General features: G+C 40.0%; 1 protein-coding gene and 1 long non-coding RNA gene across 2 annotated transcripts; both read right to left on the bottom strand.

The window, feature by feature from the left end:
* Window positions 1–13,730: 13,730 nt before the first annotated feature.
* LOC117755789 lies at window positions 13,731–16,227 on the bottom strand. Its single transcript, XR_004612660.1, has 2 exons — window positions 15,602–16,227; window positions 13,731–14,716 (listed from the first exon to the last, which is right to left on the bottom strand). It is a non-coding gene; the product is annotated as an uncharacterized LOC117755789 (long non-coding RNA).
* Window positions 16,228–17,108: 881 nt separating this feature from the next.
* Window positions 17,109–21,572, bottom strand: dio2 (iodothyronine deiodinase 2). The gene is made up of 2 exons (XM_034575872.1): window positions 21,068–21,572; window positions 17,109–18,270 (listed from the first exon to the last, which is right to left on the bottom strand). The coding sequence occupies exons 1-2, from the start codon at window positions 21,290–21,292 to the stop codon at window positions 17,683–17,685; spliced, it is 813 nt and encodes a 270-aa protein (XP_034431763.1). The 5' UTR covers window positions 21,293–21,572; the 3' UTR covers window positions 17,109–17,682.
* Between the last annotated feature and the right edge of the window lie 232 nt (window positions 21,573–21,804).

Raw genomic sequence — 21,804 nt, 5'->3', positions numbered from 1 at the left:
CTTTAAAGACTGGTGTGACAATCATCATCTAATTTTTAACATTAAAAAGACGAAGGAGATGATATTCTTCCACAGAGAGGTGAGAGTCCATGACCCAGTGGTAATCAGTGACATACAGCTAGACTGCAATCTGAAATGGAGTGCCCATGTAGACTTTCTGTGTGGGAAGTTAGCTCAAAGGCTGCACTTACTACGCAGACTTAGACTGTTCTGTGTGAGCACCGACATCATGCCAACATTTTACGCTGCTGTGCCAGAAAGCATAACTAGATACAGAATGGCAGCAAGGCAGATCCTGTATCGTGTTGGCATCGGATAATGGTGGTGGACCACGACCGAGGTGGCAGCTGATGATGGATCCTAATGGCGGCAGTGGACAATGACTGTGGACTATAGTGGCATCCGATCTTGATGGTGGATCATGATCTTGCTGGCTGCTGACCATGGACTATGATTGCAGCAGGACTGCTCGATACATAGTATTTCTCCTCAGACACTTGACCATTAATGACATTAATCCACCAATTCACTGACCTTCAGTTATACTTCAAAATGTTTACCCTTATCAATGTTGCTAAAACCTTTATCTTGATGTTCTCCTTTACACTTGACATCCATTGCACTTCTGTCCGTCCTGGGAGAGGGATCCCTCACATGTGGCTCTCTCTGAGGTTTCTACCTTCTTTTTACCCTGTTAAAAGGGTTTTTAAGTAGTTTTTCCTTACTCTTGTTGAGGGTTAAGGGCAGAGGATGTCACACCTTGTTAAAGCCCTATGAGACAAATTGTGATTTGTGAATATGGGCTATACAAATAAAATTTGATTGATTGATTGATTGATGGTTTGGCACTCTCACAGTCCAGCTAAAATCAACAATTTAGAACATAGTAAAAACGGCTATGAAGGTGATGGGCAAAAAGGACTATCCTTTCCTTCAGACCATATACGAAGGTTCTGTGGTCAGACTTGCACCCAGGATCCTTAATGACCCATCACACATACTGCTCTCTGAATTTGACCGCTTACCTTTAGGCAGACGTTACAGAGCCTATAAGTGTAAGACCAACTGCCTCAAGCTCTCATTCATCGGAACGTCTATCACACTACAAAAAACTAAACATCTTGCTTCGGCCATGTATCTTAATAACCCTTGCACTTTGTCTGGCACATTTTACAATTTGTTTTTTAAGTTTTACTTCCAGTTTTTTTTTTATTTTTATCTTAATCAGTTATATCATTTTAGTGTTTTATCATATTAAGGGTTTTCAGGGCAGGTGCAATATTCAACTAACTTTTATTCTGCATTCTGGGTCTTACATGATATGTCCTTGTGTACAGTTTTTTCTTTGTTGTTGTACAATGTACTGCTCTGCAGCTGCTGTAGCATCTTGGCCCAAGACAAATTTCCCCATAGGGACAATAAAGTATATTTGATTTGATTCGATTTGATTTGACCACACATTTGCGTACAAAATATGAAACTGTCCGGCACGTGGAGTTACAAAGAAAGGGCTGAAGATAGACACTGGAGCAACGTCACACATAATCACGGACATTGAGAAGTTTAAGAAGTTTGATGAGACTTTCCAGCTGAAAGAACACTTTGTGGAGTTGGCTGACGGAACGAGAACGAGCCGCTCTACATAGCATCATATCCACAAGACATTTTCTCTGTCAAAGCGGCGACAGCTAAAGGAGCTGCAGTGTAATTTCATCAAGGATGTAACCAGCTCATACAAAAGAATTGTACCAAATTTGACATTGTACTACGCAACAGATGCTCTAACAGACGTGTGGACAGACTCCACATTACATGCTGACAGGGACAAAGCCTAATTTTTCAAAGATAAAGATATTTGGCTCTGTATGTTATACATACAAACAGAACAAGAAACAGTTAGACTCATGGTGTGAAAAGGGGATTTTTGTGGATTATAACAAAAACAGTCGGTCATACCTAGTCTACAATCAAGACACAGGGAGAGTTCTGAAACAAAGGCTGATGAAGTTTGTTAGAAAAGGTGTAGACAAGCGACAGACTCAGACAGATCTGCAGACAAGTGATGATGATCTTCATGGGAAGCGATTTGCATCCCCCATGCCAAAAGATAAGGTGACGGATCCAAGTCCAAAAGAGACACAGGAGGCCCACACTGAAACAAAATCATAATGACTCAATCAATGGTGTGAAAGAAATGTTAAGTACAAAATTCAAGATGAAGTCTGACTGTAAACCAAGGTCGTCCCCAATGTTAGCAGAAAAAAAACTTTGATGGTGAACCTGCTGATCCAACAAGATATCGCGAAGTGGTAGGCAGCTTGATATATGTAAGAACATGTACGTGACCAGATCTGAGTTGGGTGGTCAGCAAACTGTCACAGTATCAGAGCCAAAAGAACAACACTGGATCACTACCGAACATGCCTAAAGTACTTAAAAGGTACAATGAACAAGGAGTTTTGTTACAATAGTCATCAACAAAAACTAAAACTTGTAGCATACAGTGATGCTGACTGGGCAGCAGATCAAAGTGACAGACGTAGCTTAACAGGGTACTGTTTTAGTCTGACTAACGATGGACCTGTTATTTCATGGAAGTACAAGAAACAACAAACTGTAGCGTTGTCCACATGTGAAGCAGAATACATGGCACTAGCTGCAACTACACAAGAAAGTTTGTATCTGGTACAGTTAATGGAAGGTATGGATAGTGAGTGCCAATATGCACCATTGCAAATCTTTGAGGATAACCAGGGTGCAATTGCACCATCAACATTGTCCAACATGGGATATGGTTGCAGATATTTTGACTAAGCCTTCAACAAAGTTCAATGGGGGGGAAATTTAGGAGTTATATGTTTGGAATGTGAAGAACCAAAGACCTTTTAACACTGTGAATGTGTTATTGTGTAAGTGCACAAAGTATTCATTAAGTTGTGTTGACTGTAACATGTACAGTATAAGAGCAAGTGGGGGTGTTAAGTTATAAGATAAGCCTTTGTTAGTGTGTGCTCCTGCACTGAAGTCAATACCTTTAATGTTAAAGACTATTGAGCATGCACAATAAAGAGGATCTCTTCCGGTTCAAGTAAACACAAATGATGAATGTGTGAGTTTTTTCCTCCATGTAATAAGTGTAGATGGGCCTGGGATTCCTACCCTTATGATGTAAGCGCCAACACCTTTTTTAGGCCCAGCTCTTGTATACAGACATGTGCCTACTTATCTTACTCGCTATGAAGCCTGAAAGGAGCTTCCATGTTGTGCAGAGGTTTGTAGCCGGTAGTTAGATGGAGGAACGTTGTTGGAACCGAGCTGTTTGTTATTTCCAACACATTTCAACAAAACTGTGCCGTAATCGTTTCAATTTATTCATGAAATTGGAAACCTCTTGATTGTGGCATTCAAGAAATTGATTTGAAAGACTTTGGTAAAAGTGTTGAAAACTGTTGTTCACCTAAACATTGAGAATACATTGTCTTTAAAACATATCAATACATTCTCCAGGCCAAAATGGACAATAGTTAAAAAATGAGGCTCATGTTTGTGGCCTTTTTACTAAATGTGTGTTTCATGGAGTTTCCTCAGTTAAACTGTGGATGTACAATTACCTGTTCTATTTATGTCTTGTGAAACAGTTGGAACAAGTGAAGCTATAATTTGCTGACTTTAAGCACCATAGGCATAAATTATGGGCATAGGCACATGTCACATGTTGGCTATTGCTGTTCATTTCCTAAGGTACTGAAATGCATGCATTTGAATACTTACCAAAATACCAAATCCAAATGACAATTCATGGCAGTAACATACATGTGTGTCCTTGTGTTGATTTGTGGGTCCCTGTAAAAATATATGTCCATGTTGTATACTGAAAAATGTCACTTTAGTGGGATATTGCACATCCAATGCAACACAGAGTCAGCATGCTTCATTCTACAACTTGAACAAGGAAAATTTAACAAGGAAATTGAGAGACTGAAAGAGAGACAGCTGGACTTTAAAGTAAGTTTCAGGTTGTGAGGTGAGTTGGCTGCAGCAGGCAATTTAAACTAAACCTAAACTAAATAAACCCATGGCCACAATAATGAACATACAATGATAAAATATAATTCTATTTCTGACTCTTTTCCCACAACTCATTGAGTAAATTGCCAATGAGCGTGAACAATGGAAGACTGAGTTAGTCACAATGGGGATTCATGCATGTGTATAATTATATATTCCTCAAATCATTTATTTGACTACTTAATTTGCAACTTTGGGTGAATGTTAAAGGCTTTACAGGTGGTGTTTTTATACTTTATTATCTTCATAATAAATGTTTTTCTTTCACAAATGTTTTCATTAATGTTGCATAAGTGTGAATTTTGCCAACCTCTACACTGTCAAGCACTCTATATCCTTCAACTTTGCTAACTATCTATATGGTAATTTTGGTTATGGTTATTAATTTAATTGTTAATCAGAGTTACAAATTTGTAGTTAGTACTTTCATGAGACTTTATTCATAAATTGGCTATCTTTTCCCTTCCTTTGAAGGGTGGTGCCCCAAGGTAACTTTAATCAATTAAAGTTATTATTTAATATTCATATTTTTAATATGAATATTCAATATTTGTTCTGATAACCAAATTTATTAAATGCCGAAATGCACACCATTTATTGGTGTCACGTTTAATGTATCAATTGTCCAACAATTGTTTTGCAAAAAGTGTGAGGCTGACATTGTGCTCATAGTGGTGCAAATCTGGGCCAATGTTTTGCTCCTTGAGTGTAAGGTTTTGATAATTGTGTCATACTTTTAATTTTAGTGTTTATGCAATCGAAAAAAATGTAATGCACGGACCGTTGTTATTAACTTAAACTGTTTCAAACTGTGTGTGTGTGTGTTTGTTTGTGTGTTTGTGTTCTCCAGCGAGAGATTCATATTTTGACCACACCATTTCAAAATTATGTCAGTGTACTTGTAAAAAGGTTTGGGTAGCCTTTATATGTATGCAGCCGGGTGGCACTGAGCTCTTATTGAGGTCAAGACCTTAAAAAGTGAACTCAATAAGAGCTCAGTGCCAATATATCATTTATATTATGACTTGGAGCTATACAAATACAATTGAATTGAATTTTTTTCAAACAAATCTCTGTAAAGACAGAATATTATTAAACATAAATGCAAAAATAGGAAAATTATCATTATTACAACAATAAAGTATATTTCATGGTAATCTTTATTCACCATCTTTATGCTGTGGCCAGAGGTACGTGGGGTGAGTACAGGGGAATTTTCACTTGTTCTAATAGCTCGGGGGGCCTTTTTATAGTCTCTGAGCTATGATGTCAGTCTATATAGTGGCTGGACATCTTCCCCACAAGGGCTGTGGAAAATGTAAAAAGCTTTCAGCAGTTTCTGAATCGTTATAGTCTGCCAGGCAATGTATGCTCATAGCTCATGTATAACAAAATCAAATGTAACTTTGTGTTTTTCATTTTATCTGATTGCTTTGATTACTTTGCTTGATAGAGGACCAGATAATACATCAGGGTAACCTTCATATAAGTTCACAAACACCTTTTCACTCCACAACCTTCCATGTATGTCGTCCAAAGTGATATAGAGTATCTCATTCTTCAGAATCCACTGTAAACCTGTCCCTCAAAAAATGGCCATGCTAACTGCAGACATATGCTCTCCTCTGTCCTTCCCTTTGATTTATTAATCCACATCACATTCACTCCTAAAACACAAGCTCAAAATACACATTACTATTCAAAGGACATGGTCACTCTAACAAACCACCTTCATTGTCTCATTCTCTTTTCCCACTTACTCATCCCTTTCCTTCGACTAAGCCTTTTTATTGTCAATAAATTATTCATTTGGATCCTGTTTCTCTCAGTCTGTCTCCCCCTCCTTATCTTTTTCTCAACTGAGTCCTATGATTTTCTTAAATTTGCTAAATTAAATGTAAACTAATATATATTAAGGTTAAATGTATCAACCCCCCCAGCAAATGTATAACACATCATCAGCCAACACAGAATTCCAATTAAGAGTCAAACAAAAGGATTAACTAAACTAACTAAAAGGATGTTAAATATTCAATTCAGGACCCACAGCGTGTTTGGGCCGTGGACCCTTCTCCTCTTCAAGGACATCTAAACACATGGGTGCTCTCTTTTGGCAGACTTCCCATCACAAGAGAAGATTTAATTGTCAAACCCCTTCGGCCCTTTTACGACATCTACAAAGTATTCATGCCTTCCCATGCTCTTGGCAGCATTATACAACATAAAACTCACAAGCCCACAAGCAGAAATAGTAATGGAACCGATCTATAAGATATTTTCAGATTTATAGTTATATACTATACAATACTAAGAGGACTCCAGCAATTCCACAGCTGATCACCATTTGGGTTTTTAAATGTTTGTACGTGTCTAGGTTTGAATTTGCTCTAGGGCATCATCATTGGCACTGAAGGATGAGCCAGATAGATGCTGCAGTGTATAATGAGTTACAGTAAGTTAACCAAAAGTTTCTGCTTGCCTTGGTATGAATTTGGCTTCACTTGTGCTGCATTCTCACGCTCTGCCTGTGGAAACCAGCACTTGTACTGTCCCCCTGCTGGCTGGCTCGCCAAATAAAGTGTCTCTTGTTCAATTCCTCAAAAACATTGCATCCAACATTCACTTCACACACATTTGTTGGAACTAGATTTGTTGGAACGGAAGTCCATTACTTTGATTTAACAAATCAAATCTCTCATGCAAACAATCAAAAACCCCCATGCTCTTCCTTGGGGGATTAATATTACTGATTGATCACCAGTTAGAAAAGGAAATATTTTATTGATCCATTCCTGAAATACTGCTCACCACTGAAGAGGTTCCTAGGAAAACACCCAATTTGGGAAGCATGGTGCAGAATAGTAATGCATTGGTAGAGGATTAGGTCTTCCACAGTAACCTAATAAATTAGAACTCCATTCAACTGCCTTGTTGGGAACATTTGATTCTGATAAAGCCACAAACCTTGCATGCTCTGAACTGAAGACAAGCACAAACAATTAACAGAGTCTAAGCAAATAACTAAAGACTGGGCAGCAGCTCTGCTACCCTTAGGGTTCCTATCACAGATAGCAGAGCCGTGGGTGGCAGCTCTTTAAGCCCAAAGTTTCAGATCAAGGAGGGTGTTCTGAGAGGAATTCTGTGACCTATTGAAAACCATCTTATCGATGGCTTTGAATTAAAATAGAAGTGACAAGACTGGTCTGTGGTTTTTAATTTGAGCAGGGTTGAGTGAAAGCTTTTTGTGCAGAGGTTTTACCTGTACCTAACACTATTACTCCCAAACATTGTATGCAGGTCAATAGACAATAGCATGTTGCACAACATCTGTCTGCTTTAAAGCTCCTGATTATGGTATTATGCAGATCAATCAACATCCTGACAAACTGTTTGAAGTCTGCCCCATTCATTTGGCTCAGGTACAGATGCAAGGTTATGACTGAACCCTGCCACTGAGTTCACTTTGGTTCTGTAGGGTGGGGCAGATGTTTGTATATTTTGACCTGTAATTGTATAACAATTACACAACCTTTCAGAGGGAAGCATAAAGGCACCACTACCTACAAATATGTAATTCTACCAAAGATGCAAAAACTTCCATGGCTACATTCAGAAGGAACAATTGAATTTGATTTATATGAAATCCTTGCTTATTCTTGACACACAAAACAAAACAGTTATCAGAATTCCATTACTGGAATTTTCGAATGTGTTTATATTATTACATGGGACATCAAAGGACAATCACAGGTTGGTGCTCCTGTCAGCCTCCATGTGAGATGTTTGGGTTAGTGAAGGTGTGTCATTAAAACTTATTTCAGGAGTGTGGGAAAAACTATACCTGGGTGTCATGTTTCAATATGTGCCGAGCAGAGCTGGAGCCAAAAAATATATGTGACTGGAATGAATGCCAATTGTACCCTTTCCCACTGCATATAAAGACCAGATGTGAAAATTGCTTTAGTTAGCCAATGTATTGAGCCTACACCATACTGTCTGCCAACAGCTCAGCATGGAACTATGTGTGCTCTGTGAACCAGTGATCCAATGTGCTGGAGGTTCAACAAGCAGTTTGCAGCGACATTTGCAATCTCAGCACGACGACAGCATGAAAGTGAAACGCCTCCCACGTTTTCTAGAACATTAGATTACTCAACTTGTTCAAAACAATGAATCATGTGAAACATAGTTAGAGATGGCATCATATGGCAGATTTACATTCAACTGTATCTCCGAGCATATATGAGGAAAGGTTTTCATGTTCTTTCTCACAACAACAGTGAAGTTAAAGTTGCATTTGAAATTCATGTTCAGTTTTGGAGTGGCATGTCTTACATTAATACACATTATGGTGCAGTTTCAAAGTTATGTTATCTCTGCTTCAACTGAAGTTTTTTTGTTTTGGTTTAAATCTCCTGAACACATGCGTGCAATGTAGACATGAAAACTGGTCAGAGTCCAACTCCTCTGTGGAGTCATCTATGGCATCTTCAGCTTTTCACTCTCAAGTGCTTGGCTTCTCATAAAAACACAGCTGTTGCTGCAGCTGTTAATGTAAAAGAGTGAAACACTGATAGAAGAGTTTCAGTATATATAAAACCGGAAAACCCAAGCGTCAGTATCTGTGCGTTGCAGATCGCACATCTCCCAGAGGTGGTTCAGTAAGTGTGGGGGGTAATGAGCGCCTGACTACAACTTTCAGTTATAATGATACAACAGTTATATGGAAAATGATTTGAGATGTTAAAGGGATACTTACAGACTTATACAGAGAGGTGTTCCTTGTACTTTTATATTTCCCATTTTCTATGAATTAGAGTTGATGAAAAATGAGGAACACATCTTAGTATAACCCAGGAGAATTCAGTCAACATGAATATTAAAACAAATAAACATCCTTTAACTCAAATTCATAAAAACTGAACATTTTAATCCTCATTTTAATCCTCTACTAAAGGAGGATTACTTGCAGTTGTTGAGTATAATGGAAGAACATTTTAGAAACAATTTACAGACTGCAACAGCAGACTTATGTTAGTTGAATGCATTTTCTCAATCATACATGGCAGTTAAACGAAACGATGATCCTGTGCACTGTTTTGTAGCTGAAGCTTGTTAATGCCGGGTTTGTGTTTTAAAAGAACTGCTAACGTTATAAGAAAACGTAGTAAAATGCTGCACCTGTTTGGGTCCACAACAATACACACAAGAAGTTTAAAGTTGATCGAATGAGTGACGGATACAATATGAGCAGAGAAAGAAAGATTTCTCCATTTATTATAAGCATGTGTTGTCATGGTGAGCAGCAAGTCTCTATATGAGAAACATATGAAATATATCTTGGCAGCATACCAACTACAAAGCCTGGGGGAAAGTGCATGACATAAAGAAATATTAGGATCATAAAATATATGCTCTGACTGACTGGAAGCCAAGGCAGAGACTCCATAGAGGAGCAGTGTGGGCTCTTCTTTTACCTTGGAGAAGACCTAGTTGAAATGACTGCTAAACGTGAACCAGAGAAACACAATTCACTGCATTTGAACAGGTTAATTCAACCCTTTGCAATATTGCTTTCCATTAGTTAACTATGGAAAGTGCCTTGAAATAATATACGATACAAATAATATTGAAATGAAAACTGAATCTATGTAGAGTGAAGGCACTAACTTCCATTTTTCATGTGATATCTTAATCTCTGCTCTGTAAATTATTACCCTGGTTTTTAGATGTTAGGTCACAATAAATGAGGCTTTTAATAAAATGTAATAATGTGTTTTTGATTAAAATAAGGGTTTGTAAATGGTCATGGAGAAAGAGAGGTACCTGTGATAAATGAATAAAATACACATCACATACAAAGGAGACCACTTTAGCTCAGGTCTACTTGATGATATTTACATAGATTTCTCTATGGGCCGTAACAGGTTTGCCTCTCAAGAGCAGGATTATGGTGGTATCTCAGTGGCATGTCATCCTCCCCCTCCTGTGACATCACCAGCTCTATTTTAACTCTATTCTAAGCCCATGGTGCAAGTGCATTTAGGGCACATTCAAATCCACTTATGTTAGTTTAACAGCAGGAAAATGGTCACTGTGCCAAGTGCACGGTTCAAATTCTCCAAAATTCTCAACTTGATCCTGGTGTGGTTTGAGAGTAACATGCAATAAACCATTAAAAGTGCCACCTCCCACTTGTTTTAAAAGCTAGGTGCGCTTGTTTGATAGAGAGAGAAAACTCCTCTCTGCAAGGAGTGAAACGCAGAGAGCAGACCATCTCTGTGTGTAACAAAGACAGTGTATTTGTTTTGTGGACCCACATGTGTAGGCGCATGTTACTACCACAAGAGTGTGGCCTAAGAATAACAGACCAGATTTGTGTTGGTCAAAAGCACCATTGCATGTGCCTGACCAAACCTCATATAAGACCAACACATTTCTTATGCTGTGTTCAAACTAAATGTTATGATATTACGTACAAAGTCAATGCAAAGACAAGAATTTTATGTCTCTCATGCCATGCAACGTGAATGGTGCTACGCGAGAAATGCGAAATGTTTTGTCCTTCCCATCTATGGTACTGACCCAAGCTAGCAGATCATCAATCTTGCCACTGCTCAGCCTCAGATAGCGGTGGAAACACCAGTTGGCCACATGCAGCTCTTGGAGAAGATGGTGAAATTCCCTGAGCTGTGTGTGCCTACAGATGGTCATGTGAACACACACAACTACGTTGGCTTCTCTGGCTTCTCCACAACAGCTACATCACAGCAACTGTAGTCACTTGAGGCAGTGGTCATCCTCTTCTCTTTCTCATAAAGAGAAGGCGATTATTCAGTTTAATTGTGTTACTCGCACTGGTAGCGCAACACAACACAAATCATCCTGCAGCGAGAATCACGTGCGTAACACAATGCAACACAAACATTTGCTTCATGTTTTGATTTGAACACAGCATTAGACAACATAGGTGCTGGATGGAAGAAGATTCTTGTTGAAACCCCGCTTTAGTTTACATGTTCTCCCCATGTCTTCGTAGGTTTTCTCTGGGTATACGCTGGTGACCTGTCCAGGGTGCACCTCGCCTCTCAGCTAATGTCAGCTGGAATGGGCTCCAGGGCCTACCACCCTTAAAGGAAAAGCGGTATAAATACTGAATGGTTGGACTAGCAGAGACACCAACCGCCACTGTCTGTTGGATGTGAGATATGGCCCCTACGGGTGTAATTTTATCTTGAAGGTGAAGCATATTATCATCAAAGTATTATCATGCTGCTAATATGACTCAACCAATTAAAAAAGAAAAGAAAAAAAAAGCAATAGCACTATTTAAATACTTGTTTTAGGTGCTTGACTTTGGCAATCAATTCTATGAGGTGAACCTGACCAAACAAGACATATACTCAACTCAATCCAGCACACCCTCAATAAGGCAGTGTCAGCGTCACAGCAGGCAATCTATTGGTTGGGAAATCCTGACCAGGTTATTTCACAACAATCTAACAGCAAGACAAGAGGAATCTGAGAGCAGAAGTCTGGCGAGTGCACAGAGCAAGCCTGAGGAGACAGAGGCACGGGACATTTGTGCAGCAGCAGCAGCAGTAAATCTGAGAGAGGACACAGAGTTTAGAGCAGGAGCAGAGTAAATTTACGCATGACCAGGGCCTATAATAGGGAGAAGGCTTTAAGGGGAAACCTTTAGGGGAAATAAATCCTGCTCTTAAAATGAAAGACTATACTCTTAAGTAAAGCTAGGTAAGAAAGATAAGATGTACTTTTATTGATCCTCTGTAGAGGAAATTAACAGATAACACAGCAGTGCAAGGGAAGAATATTGTAGGAATATAAATACTATAGAACAAAAATGTTTTTCAAAAAAGTGCAATGTAGAGATAGGGATCAAGGTTGTGTTATTTTGCGAAACTGGCCATTCCTGAAGTATACATTGTACAAGATGTGCAGCAGTTCTTTCTTGAAATATAGATTTAGTGTTCAACGGTGGGTTGCTGTGGAGTTGTGCAGTTTAATGGCTGATGGCACAAAAGAGCACCCAAACGCTTTGAGACACATGGCTGGACGAGTCTGTGGCTAAACGTGCTCCTGAGCAGCCTCAGTTCAGCAGAGAGGGGACGAGGTGGGTTTTCCATAATGACTTGTAGTTTCCCTCTCTGCCTCTTTTCAGCCTCAACACTGTCCAGTTCCATCTCCACCACAGAGCTGGCCTTCCTCTCCCGCTTTTTCAGTCTGTTGGCGCCACTGCCCCCTATGCCACCTCCTCAGAACCTCCGTAGCAACCGAGTGCAAAACTATATACCCGATCCATAATCAGCCAAAATACCATGGGGATTTGGTACCAGGTGACAGTGCCAGACAGGATTTCATTTTCACCAGCAGACCACTATGTTCACCACGATAAATATGACTGCTCAGGGGCAGTGGAACCGAAGGTGGGCAGGTATTCCTGATAGGAGGGAGGTTTTTCTGTCCACACATATCATATTTTTTGCAGTGGCAAGTCAGATATTGAAAAATTCTTATTGATCATGAATCAGAAGAGAGTCTGCATTTTTGGGACAAATAAATCAAATTCAATTTCTGTTGAGTTACTTTAGAATTAATAAACTCTGATCACTTCTATTTGTAGGCTGTCTTTACAGTTCTATATTTCCCACATAGTTATTTCAATACTGATGCAAACCTAAAGCTGAGACTTGGCACTTTAGTGTAGTAAAGTGTAGTATATATGTATGCTGAATCCCAGACCATAAACAACAAAAAAATGTCCAAATACTTCTGGTTACTGGGCTATAATACTTTCCACAATAAAGGTACTGTACAAAAAAAACTACAAAGGGCTCTCTGCTTTACTGTATCATTTTGATGTTCTGTTCAAATATATTTTAGGAGAGAAAAAAGGTCAGACTGTGCGTAGACGCTCAAATAAGTCTGCAAATTCCTCCCTGCTGCTTAAACTCATAACATTGAGTGCATGGATCATAACTGAAGGAGATTCAGAAGGAAATATTCACAACTTTATCATCTCTTGACTGGTACATGGTGAAAGGACAGTAATGCTATACAATGATCAGGGGCATTGGAACTTTATAAGTACAGGATAAAGAAAAGGGAAGGGGACGTGCATCCAACGCTAAGGTAGTGATATCTCCCTTGGTTATGCTTATGTTCAACCTATTTCGTTTAACCTTACACCCCGTCCAGGAATCTACGATCCTCTGAACGGAGTCTGCTCACTAACTCCAACACCAGATTGTGGACTTCTGGGGATAGAGCTTCCAGTGCGGCAGCCCCCACCCGCTGGAATGCTCTGCCCACAGAGATTTGCAATTCCACATCCATCTGGAAATTCATAAAACTACTCAAAACTCATCTTTTTAAAACTGCATATGACCTGAATGAATGCAATCCTTCTAAAAACACTACACTTTTGTGCACTACCTTGCCTTCGTCTTAGATATGTCAATGTCCCTTAAATATGTGAAGCATCCTTGGTTCCTTGCACTATGATAAAAAACTCATATGTGGCCACTAAAAACTTTTATGATTTGCTGGAGAAATGTTTTCTCAATTTTGCCCTGGAAGCTTCTCCGTTTGCTTCTGACATGTAAGATCTCTTTTGTATAAAAAGACAACATATGAAACCGTTTTGGCAGCAAACACTCTCCTTTTATTTCTCTCCTTTGACATTCTAGAAAAAACAAAACATTGCACTAAGCAGGAATGAAAAAAGCCCAAAAGAACAGAAGTTTTCAGTTCTGTGTGTATCACTTACAGAGATGTAGGTCTATACTGTAGCGCACTGACAGTGAAAGCAGATGTAATGGTTCTGTGTCTCATTGACCAGGTGCAGTTCACATCCGACCAGAGGCTGAGTCGTCGACTCTTTCGCCAAAGGTTTTCATTTGCACACCTTTGTCTCTGAGACCAGAACAAAGCATCTGTGCTTCCAATGGAGCTTCAATGCTACACACTGACTGACAGAGCTTCACACATTCTGTACCCATCTCAACCATACATAACCACGCACACTTAACAGACCTCCAACAGTCAATCTTAACATGTTGAGAATATTTCAATATTTAAGAACATGAAGCGCTTTGATGTCATCAAAATCCAAATAATTCAAATCTGTGCAGAAGACCACATAAAACGTTTGTTCAGTTTTAAGACATAAAAGACATTTGAAAGTGTATCATACAGGTGTTGACAGGTCCACTCAGTTTCTAACAACATAGTAACCAGCTCGGGGTCCTGATCTGTGTGTCTCTAAGGCAAGTTCAGACAGTGAAGTGAATACAAAATTGAGGTGATCTTTGCCCATGTGATGAAATTCTACTTAATTATTTTTAAGATGAGTTTCTACAACATCATTTTACATTTCAACTCTCAATTGTTGAACCATCAAGCTACCACCCGAATTTGCCTTCTGTCTATATTTGTGCTTAAGTCATTTTTGGACTAGGGGCCTGCATCACAAAGCAGGATTAAGGTTATCCCTCTCTGGGCTACTCTTCTAATCTCTGGATTTTCCAGTATCACGAAGCTGCTTTTGACTGTGAATCACCATGGTAACCTGTGCTGCACTGCTAATCTACTGTGGAGCAGCAACTTCAGAGGCTCAGATCAAAACCTGTTCACAGCCCAACTATGGTCCAGTCAGATCCAAACCAGAAAAAACCCCAGTCACCTTTACTACAGGGTCCTGACAGGGACAAAAGAGTTACCAGTAAAGTGACAGTGAGAAAGAGCATTAGACGTGTTCATAGAGCAGTGTAATTGTTTTGCTGTTCTAGGCTTTCTGAGTCCACTGTGGTTTTAAAATTGAGCTTGTAACAAATGGACGGACAGTTTACCCAATTGAATAACTATGAAATAATGATTATAGCTTCATTTTAATTGTGCAAAGACTCTTTCACACCTCACAGATTCCCTGACAGTGTTGATGCTTTTACTTTCTTATTCTATCACAGCAGCTCAGACCAAGGCAAGGAAACAGATGACAAATGGAAACAAAACCCTCTGTTGTCTTTTGTGAGGAAAATAGTATGCACACTGTATATTTCCAGTGAATAACGGTCAAGCCTCTCGCATCACATATCAAGATAAATCTCCTCCATCATTCGACTCACATTATGTTACAGACATGCAACCATAAATTTTTGCATTTATTTATCGGTTTTCTAAAGCCTCTAAAGCCTCTAATGCTATTCTAGTCATTTCACCTTGTTGAATATCACTTTCGGTTGTCACGATAACAGAGCCAGTTGATAACCAGTTTCATGATACAGAACGGCCCATGTTGGCTTGGGTGAAGCTTGGAAAATATATGTGTGCCGGGTCGGTTCAAGTAGAGTTTGGACATGTGTCTGTGGTGGATCGACAAGCAGCTGACAGTGCTGATCAATTATTGTGAATTATGCTTTTTTGGGGGGAAATTTCTGGTGGGGAGGGTCAATGCCGGTTTGATGGAGATTGTTTTCTCAATATTTAAACAAAATCATCATCTTTCCCTCACCTTAACCAAAGCGTCTCGCAACCTTAACCTAACCACACGCAGAATGAAACCCTGTTGACTGGTGTCAGTCCTTCCTACCACGTCTTTGCTGGACCAGACAGGAAAACTTCCTGGGCTGGAAAAGAGTTTTCCAGAAAACAAACCAGGCAGAAAAAGTGTTAACTTCTAAATCCAATTCAGTCAATACATGAAGGTAAAGTCTTCCATCATTACATGCAAAGTAAAAGGATTTCTTCACTTCAATGTTCGGGACATGATGTTACCAAACATTAGTGTGGACTAATTCAGTGTGCCTGGGAAGAATACTTTATAGGGTTTTTGTTTTATTGTTTCACAACACTGAATCATAGTAGGTTTAATGTGACTTTTTTGACACTGACTGAGGTGGCACAGAAAAAACCATCAAAAAATTATCTGAATTAATTACAATGAAAGAAAAACCAAAATACATACATACAAGTATTCATACTCTTTAATAGGACATAACTAAAACATGAGAGGTGCAGCCTACTGGTTTTAGAAGCTACAGAATCAGAGAAATGGAATCAACTGAATATAGTCAGGGGGTTTTACCTTACTTACTACAACCAAATTCTGGTTAGTCAAACACTGGGGAGGATGGAGGATGGGGGGGGGGGGGGGGGGGGGGGGGGGGGGGGGGGGGGGAGAGAGAGAGAGAGAGAGAGAGAGAGAGAGAGAGAGAGAGAGAGAGATATATATATAGATAGATAGATAGATAGATAGATAGATAGATAGATAGATAGATATAGAGAGAGAGAGAGAGAGAGAGAGAGAGAGAGAGAGAGAGAGAGAGAGAGAGAGAGAGAGAGACCACATCTAGGACCAAATCATTGAGAAATGTAGAAAGAGAAGAGGAGGCAGGACAGTAGCCAGCACATGCTTGCTTTAAAAATCCAGAGCGTTCAGGTCTAGAGGAAAACCTGATGCAGCCTACAGAAAAGTTAAACTTTTCTTTGCTTGCAGTCAATAACACCCAAGCATGTTCACAAACCTACACAGAGAATAACTTTCATCTATTTATTATCTCCTGTATATTGCTAATCCTCTTGAGGGCCAACATACAGAGACAAACCATTCAGTCTCCTATCAACCTAACTCCATTCTGCATGTGTTTAGACTGTGGGAGGAAGCCGGAATACCCAGCGAAACCTATGTCGACATGGGGAAATCATGACAGGAATGCCCCTGGCCAAACCATTGGAGCTGGGCACCTCTTTGCTGTGAGCGGGCAGTGCTAAACCAAATCTCAAAGCAGCTGGGACTTTGTAGCTTGACTTGAAACAGGACTGCTTTCAAGTGATCTCATACAAACTGACAGAGCTTGAGCAGTGTCCAGTGAGACTGAGCCTACCAATAGCTAGACATAGAGAGTGTGAATACTTGCTTTAAATTGAATTGATCCATTTTCACGTTTTATCTGTTTTTTGTATCACAAAAAGCACATTTAATCAACAATGATTCAGTATTGCACAAATAAAAACCTCTGTGGGGCAAACACTTTTTATAGGCACTATAAAAAAAGAGCTGTCAGATGGACAAGTCATACTGTATGAATTAACATTTATCCAGAGAGTAAGGAGGTTAGATAAAGATTAGACATACAATTAAGATGTTGAAATAGTGCATAAGAACATAGACCACAGCGAAAAAGATATTCAAATATTAAAACATCCATCAATTAATTAAAAACCTATTCTTTTGACAAGCATATTTATAAAATATGAACTTTGAGTTCTTCCCTACTTCAGTTATTTGGTTTATACTTCCAGTGAAAATCATGTAAAATATGATTAACCAACAAAAGCAGGCATAAATACAGATGAAGCATCTTCTCATGAGGCTTCCAATCAATACGCTCCCTAGTTCAATGCAAGGTGGCACAAGTTTTAACACGTTCATATCAGTTTGAACAAACTGGTGTGGGAAAAGTTGGCCTTATTTCAAAAGTAAAAAAAAAGGCAAATTCAAGCCTTTTTGTGCTTGGATAAAACCGAATGACATCTTATTTCCCAACTCAAAAAAAGGGAAATATCCTCGTCTGTACTTGTCCTTGGTTACACCTACCGTTTACCATAGCTCTGTTCCAGCCATTGCCGCACATCCTTCAGATTGTAAAAAAAAGGCCCCTTACCACCCAAGTAGGCAATCTTTCTCTGTTGCACTATGCACACTCGTTCATTGGACACACCGTAAGCCTCATTAGCATTATTGTCCATGCAGTCTGCCACCAGGTGACACTGTGGTGGCAGTGAGAAGTGCTCAGTGAGATTGCGCGCTGCTCCAAGTCTCTCCTCCAAGTTCTGGTGCTTCCGTACATTGAAAGAGGGGGAGCCCATAGGAGGGGCCACCCAGCCATCAGATGGGTGAGCTTCGTCAATGTACACCAACAGGAAGTCCGCCACATCACTAAAGTCCTCCACCAACTGTCGAAAAGCTGGCAGGTGACTGATGAAGGGGGGTCAGGTGGCTGAGCCAAAGTTGACCACCAGAGGGCGATCTGATGAGCCAAAATCCAGAAGGCGGCAGTCGTCCCCCTTTCGCATCCTGGCACCAGTTGGCACATTGGTCACATTACTGATGTTGCTACACCGAAGGCCATCTGGCACCTTCACCACCTTGGAGTTTGGTGCCTCGCAGCCAAGTTTCACCTATAGAGACATATATTGGAATTAATGTTACCTCACACAATGCACACATCAAGCAGATCTAAGGATATTGATGGATAAAGTTATTTCAGACAAGGATGTTTATATTGTCATTCCAGAACATGGATAAGTGACAGGGAACAAAATTTGGTTCTCAGCTCTGGTTCATGTCAATAGCAATAATACAATCAAAAAACCACATTAAAGCACAATTAACAAAGTTAATTATTAGACAAATGTGTACGTGACCAGGGTGTAGTGATAAGAATACGACTGCACATATCTGAATGATAAAAAAGGAAGCCAAGTTGGCCGAAGTTGTGGCAATGCCCTGATACGAAACAAAAGCAATCATTGCAGCTAACTGTTCAGTGAGATGGAGAAAGTCCAGTGTCATAGCATCAAGGGGTTGTTGGCTATCATCTGACAAAGAATAAGCCTCTGGGGGCAATGGCCAATAATTTGGGGAATTCTGGTGTAGACAGCGGATATCCAGGCCAAGACGCATCCGTTTGCCATTCAGTCTGACTAGCAACATGAGACATGCAGTTGAAATGGAGAGATAAGACACAAGTCAAACGATTCTCCACACAAAGCACACTCTGTAAGACTTTTTTGAAGTTGTTTTAGATCCAAGCAAGACTTTGGCTAATCTCTACTAACAGTTATATGGATATAAAGCAGATACAATTAAAAAGACAATGCAAACAAGAAGGCCCCAAAATCGTGTCCCTCCCTGCAGCCACCACACACCTGTAGAGGGACTGAGGAGCCAAGGCCAATGCCCTTTAGCCTCCTTTTGAAGTAGATTGGGCCAGTCTTTTTCAGCCTACTCAATAATACAGTTTCATCCCCCCCCAAAAAAATCCAATATTAACACAAGGTGATTTAACTCATTAAAAAGGAGCACAGCTACAAGGTTAGCAGTGGAGCTACCATCTTGGAAGGATGTATGAACACAACATTTTTTTTCTATTCTTCCCAACTGGTGGCTGGGACTGACAGCGCCAAACTCCATCAGCTTATCAGAATCATAAAAGGAACTCACTTCAACTGAACTGACAGAGGTGATAAGGAAAAGTAAGTCAGGGCATTTTAACTAAAATAAATTTGCACTTTGAAAGTGTAACTTTACTCTTGATTTATTCAGTTTAAAACATTAAAATCAATATGTCTGACGAAGAACTTGCGCTTCCTGCCAAAGCAATGCAGCTATATCCTCATTGTTTCAAGTATTTCAATTTATGACTTCAAACTTGGCAACAGTTGAATGATTCAGTATCTCATGCATAAAGATGCTGGCATGTTGCCACCATTGTTTAATACTAGTTGCCAAGTGCCAAGCCAGATAAGTGCAACCGATGATTTACCAGTAAGACTTTTATTTCCTGGAGCCTCACAAGGGACATACAGGAGACAAAAATACTGATGAGGAAACTGGGTGAACGAAAAACTGACATAACACATAAAGCTGTTTTTGTTGTTGTCTGAGGATGTTTGTGATCATGGGCATAGATTTGTCAGAACCAATGTTAATATCAAGGTTTTTTTTAATTGTTCCAATACCAATATATTTTCCATTTGATTTCTGCAAAATGCTGGATATCCTGATTAAGAGAGGGGGATACTGAACTAGGATCTGGCAACCCTTAACATCAGACTACACCATACATGGTGTAGTGGAGGAGCAGGTGATGAATGGTGGTGGATCTGAAATGTTAAATATTTATAGTTCAACAGTTTCTAATGTCACATCATTGAAAAGATCCTTTCTAGACAAACTTAATACTTCCAAAATCTAAATTTTGGATACAAAATTTTACAAACTTAATACTTCCAAAATCTAAATTTTGGAGGTATTAAGTTTGTCTAGAAAGGATCTTTTCAATGATGTGACATTAGAAACTGTTGAACTATAAATATTTAACAATTTGTGGTGAGAATACTCGACTACACCTTGGCTAAGAAGATGGTCTAAGTCAAGTTGCACTTACTGTATATGTAGCACTTACATGTAGCACTTTGTAGTTTTTTGAAGTGTTTGTACCCTCATGGTTGAATGCACTTATTGGAAGTCGCTTTGGATAAAAGCGTCAGCTAAATGATATGTAATGTGATGTAATTTAATAAAAATACCTCCCAGACATCAGGTCCTTTTTAAAGAGGGAATGAGGTGAAAGTAAGATCTGTGCTTAGCTGGTGATCTGTCATCTATCCAAACATTGGTTTTCTTTCAAATATATATTTATTTTGTATATGCCTCCTTTCCCCCTTCAATGCACTAAATCTAAGTCGCTTTGGATAAAAGCGTCTGCCAGATGACATGTAATGTAATGTAATCAGTGGATCAAGAGCTGAGGTATTACTGCAATATTTATACAGCAAAGTAACCACAGCTTGTTTGGGAATATCAGCAATTGTGAGTCCTTGAATGTCAGCAGCTAGAGCAACTCAGACACAGTGACATCACAGAGACACCGACGGATGAACTATGATGTCACAGTCAACTTCCTGAGGTCAGACTCTTTAAGTGTGTGTGAGCTAGGGGGGGTCAATTTATATAATATTATTTTGGACATCTGGCACAATATATCTGAAGTAGATAAAACCAACCTCGTGACTGCTGGTCTTTATAGAATTTATGCGCAGAAACAAATAAACCTGGAGTTCTCCAAACAACTAGAAGCACGGCTTTCCTGAAGACGTGGTCCTAAAGGTCGTAAGGTCATACCGACGGGAGCTCAGACGTGAGGTTATATAAAGTCACAGTGAGCAGCATTAACAACAGACACAAGCTCACCTGCTTGTATGCGTCCAGGAGGAAGCTGTTCCAGATGGAGCGGAGTCCCGCGGAGGTCAACATGCGGCGCCACTCTCCGGAGCCGCCGGACCTGGAGCTGCTGAGCAGCGCCACGACGCGCTTCACCAGCACCACGGAGTCGTACAGGACGAGGAAGAGACAGTTCGAAAAGAAACCAGGTAGTATCTGCAGAGTCACGAGCAGATCCTCACTCGCCATTCCCATTTTTCCCCTCTATCTCCCCCCGAGAGAAACTCCGTGTTTATAGGCACGCTGCGCCCATGGTTCCCTCTGCGCTCCGCCGGCTGTTCCAGAGTTTGTGCGGGAGACGGAGGAGGATCAGGTGCGTCCTCAGGTGCTCAGCGCCGCCGGACCGCTCCAGGTCCGCCGCTCTTCTCGACCGAACATTGTACTTCATATGAAGCTTTATCTTTGGAGCAAGACCCTGACGTCAGATGTGGAGCAGCGCCTGTGTCCCCTCCTTCCTCCCCCCTCTCCTCCCCCAGCCCCGTGCTCAGTGACTCCCCCACCACCCTCTTCTTTTCCCTCCTTCTTTTTCAGTTCTATCACGTATTTTTCATTGAATTATTCTGAGGTAAGAATGACAGAAAAACACCATGATTTAGCCTGGTCCTATAGATTCATGCGCGTTAGACATGTTATGATCTGCAGCAGATAATAGCTGACACTCTTAAAAATAAACGTTTGAGAAATGGTTCCAAAAGGTTATTCAAAGT

Source organism: Hippoglossus hippoglossus, chromosome 22, assembly GCF_009819705.1.
Source record: "Hippoglossus hippoglossus isolate fHipHip1 chromosome 22, fHipHip1.pri, whole genome shotgun sequence".
In the NCBI taxonomy this organism is placed as follows: Eukaryota; Metazoa; Chordata; class Actinopteri; order Pleuronectiformes; family Pleuronectidae; genus Hippoglossus; species Hippoglossus hippoglossus.
Note: the sequence above shows the minus strand (reverse complement) of the source record. Positions and strands in the feature narration are given on the sequence as shown.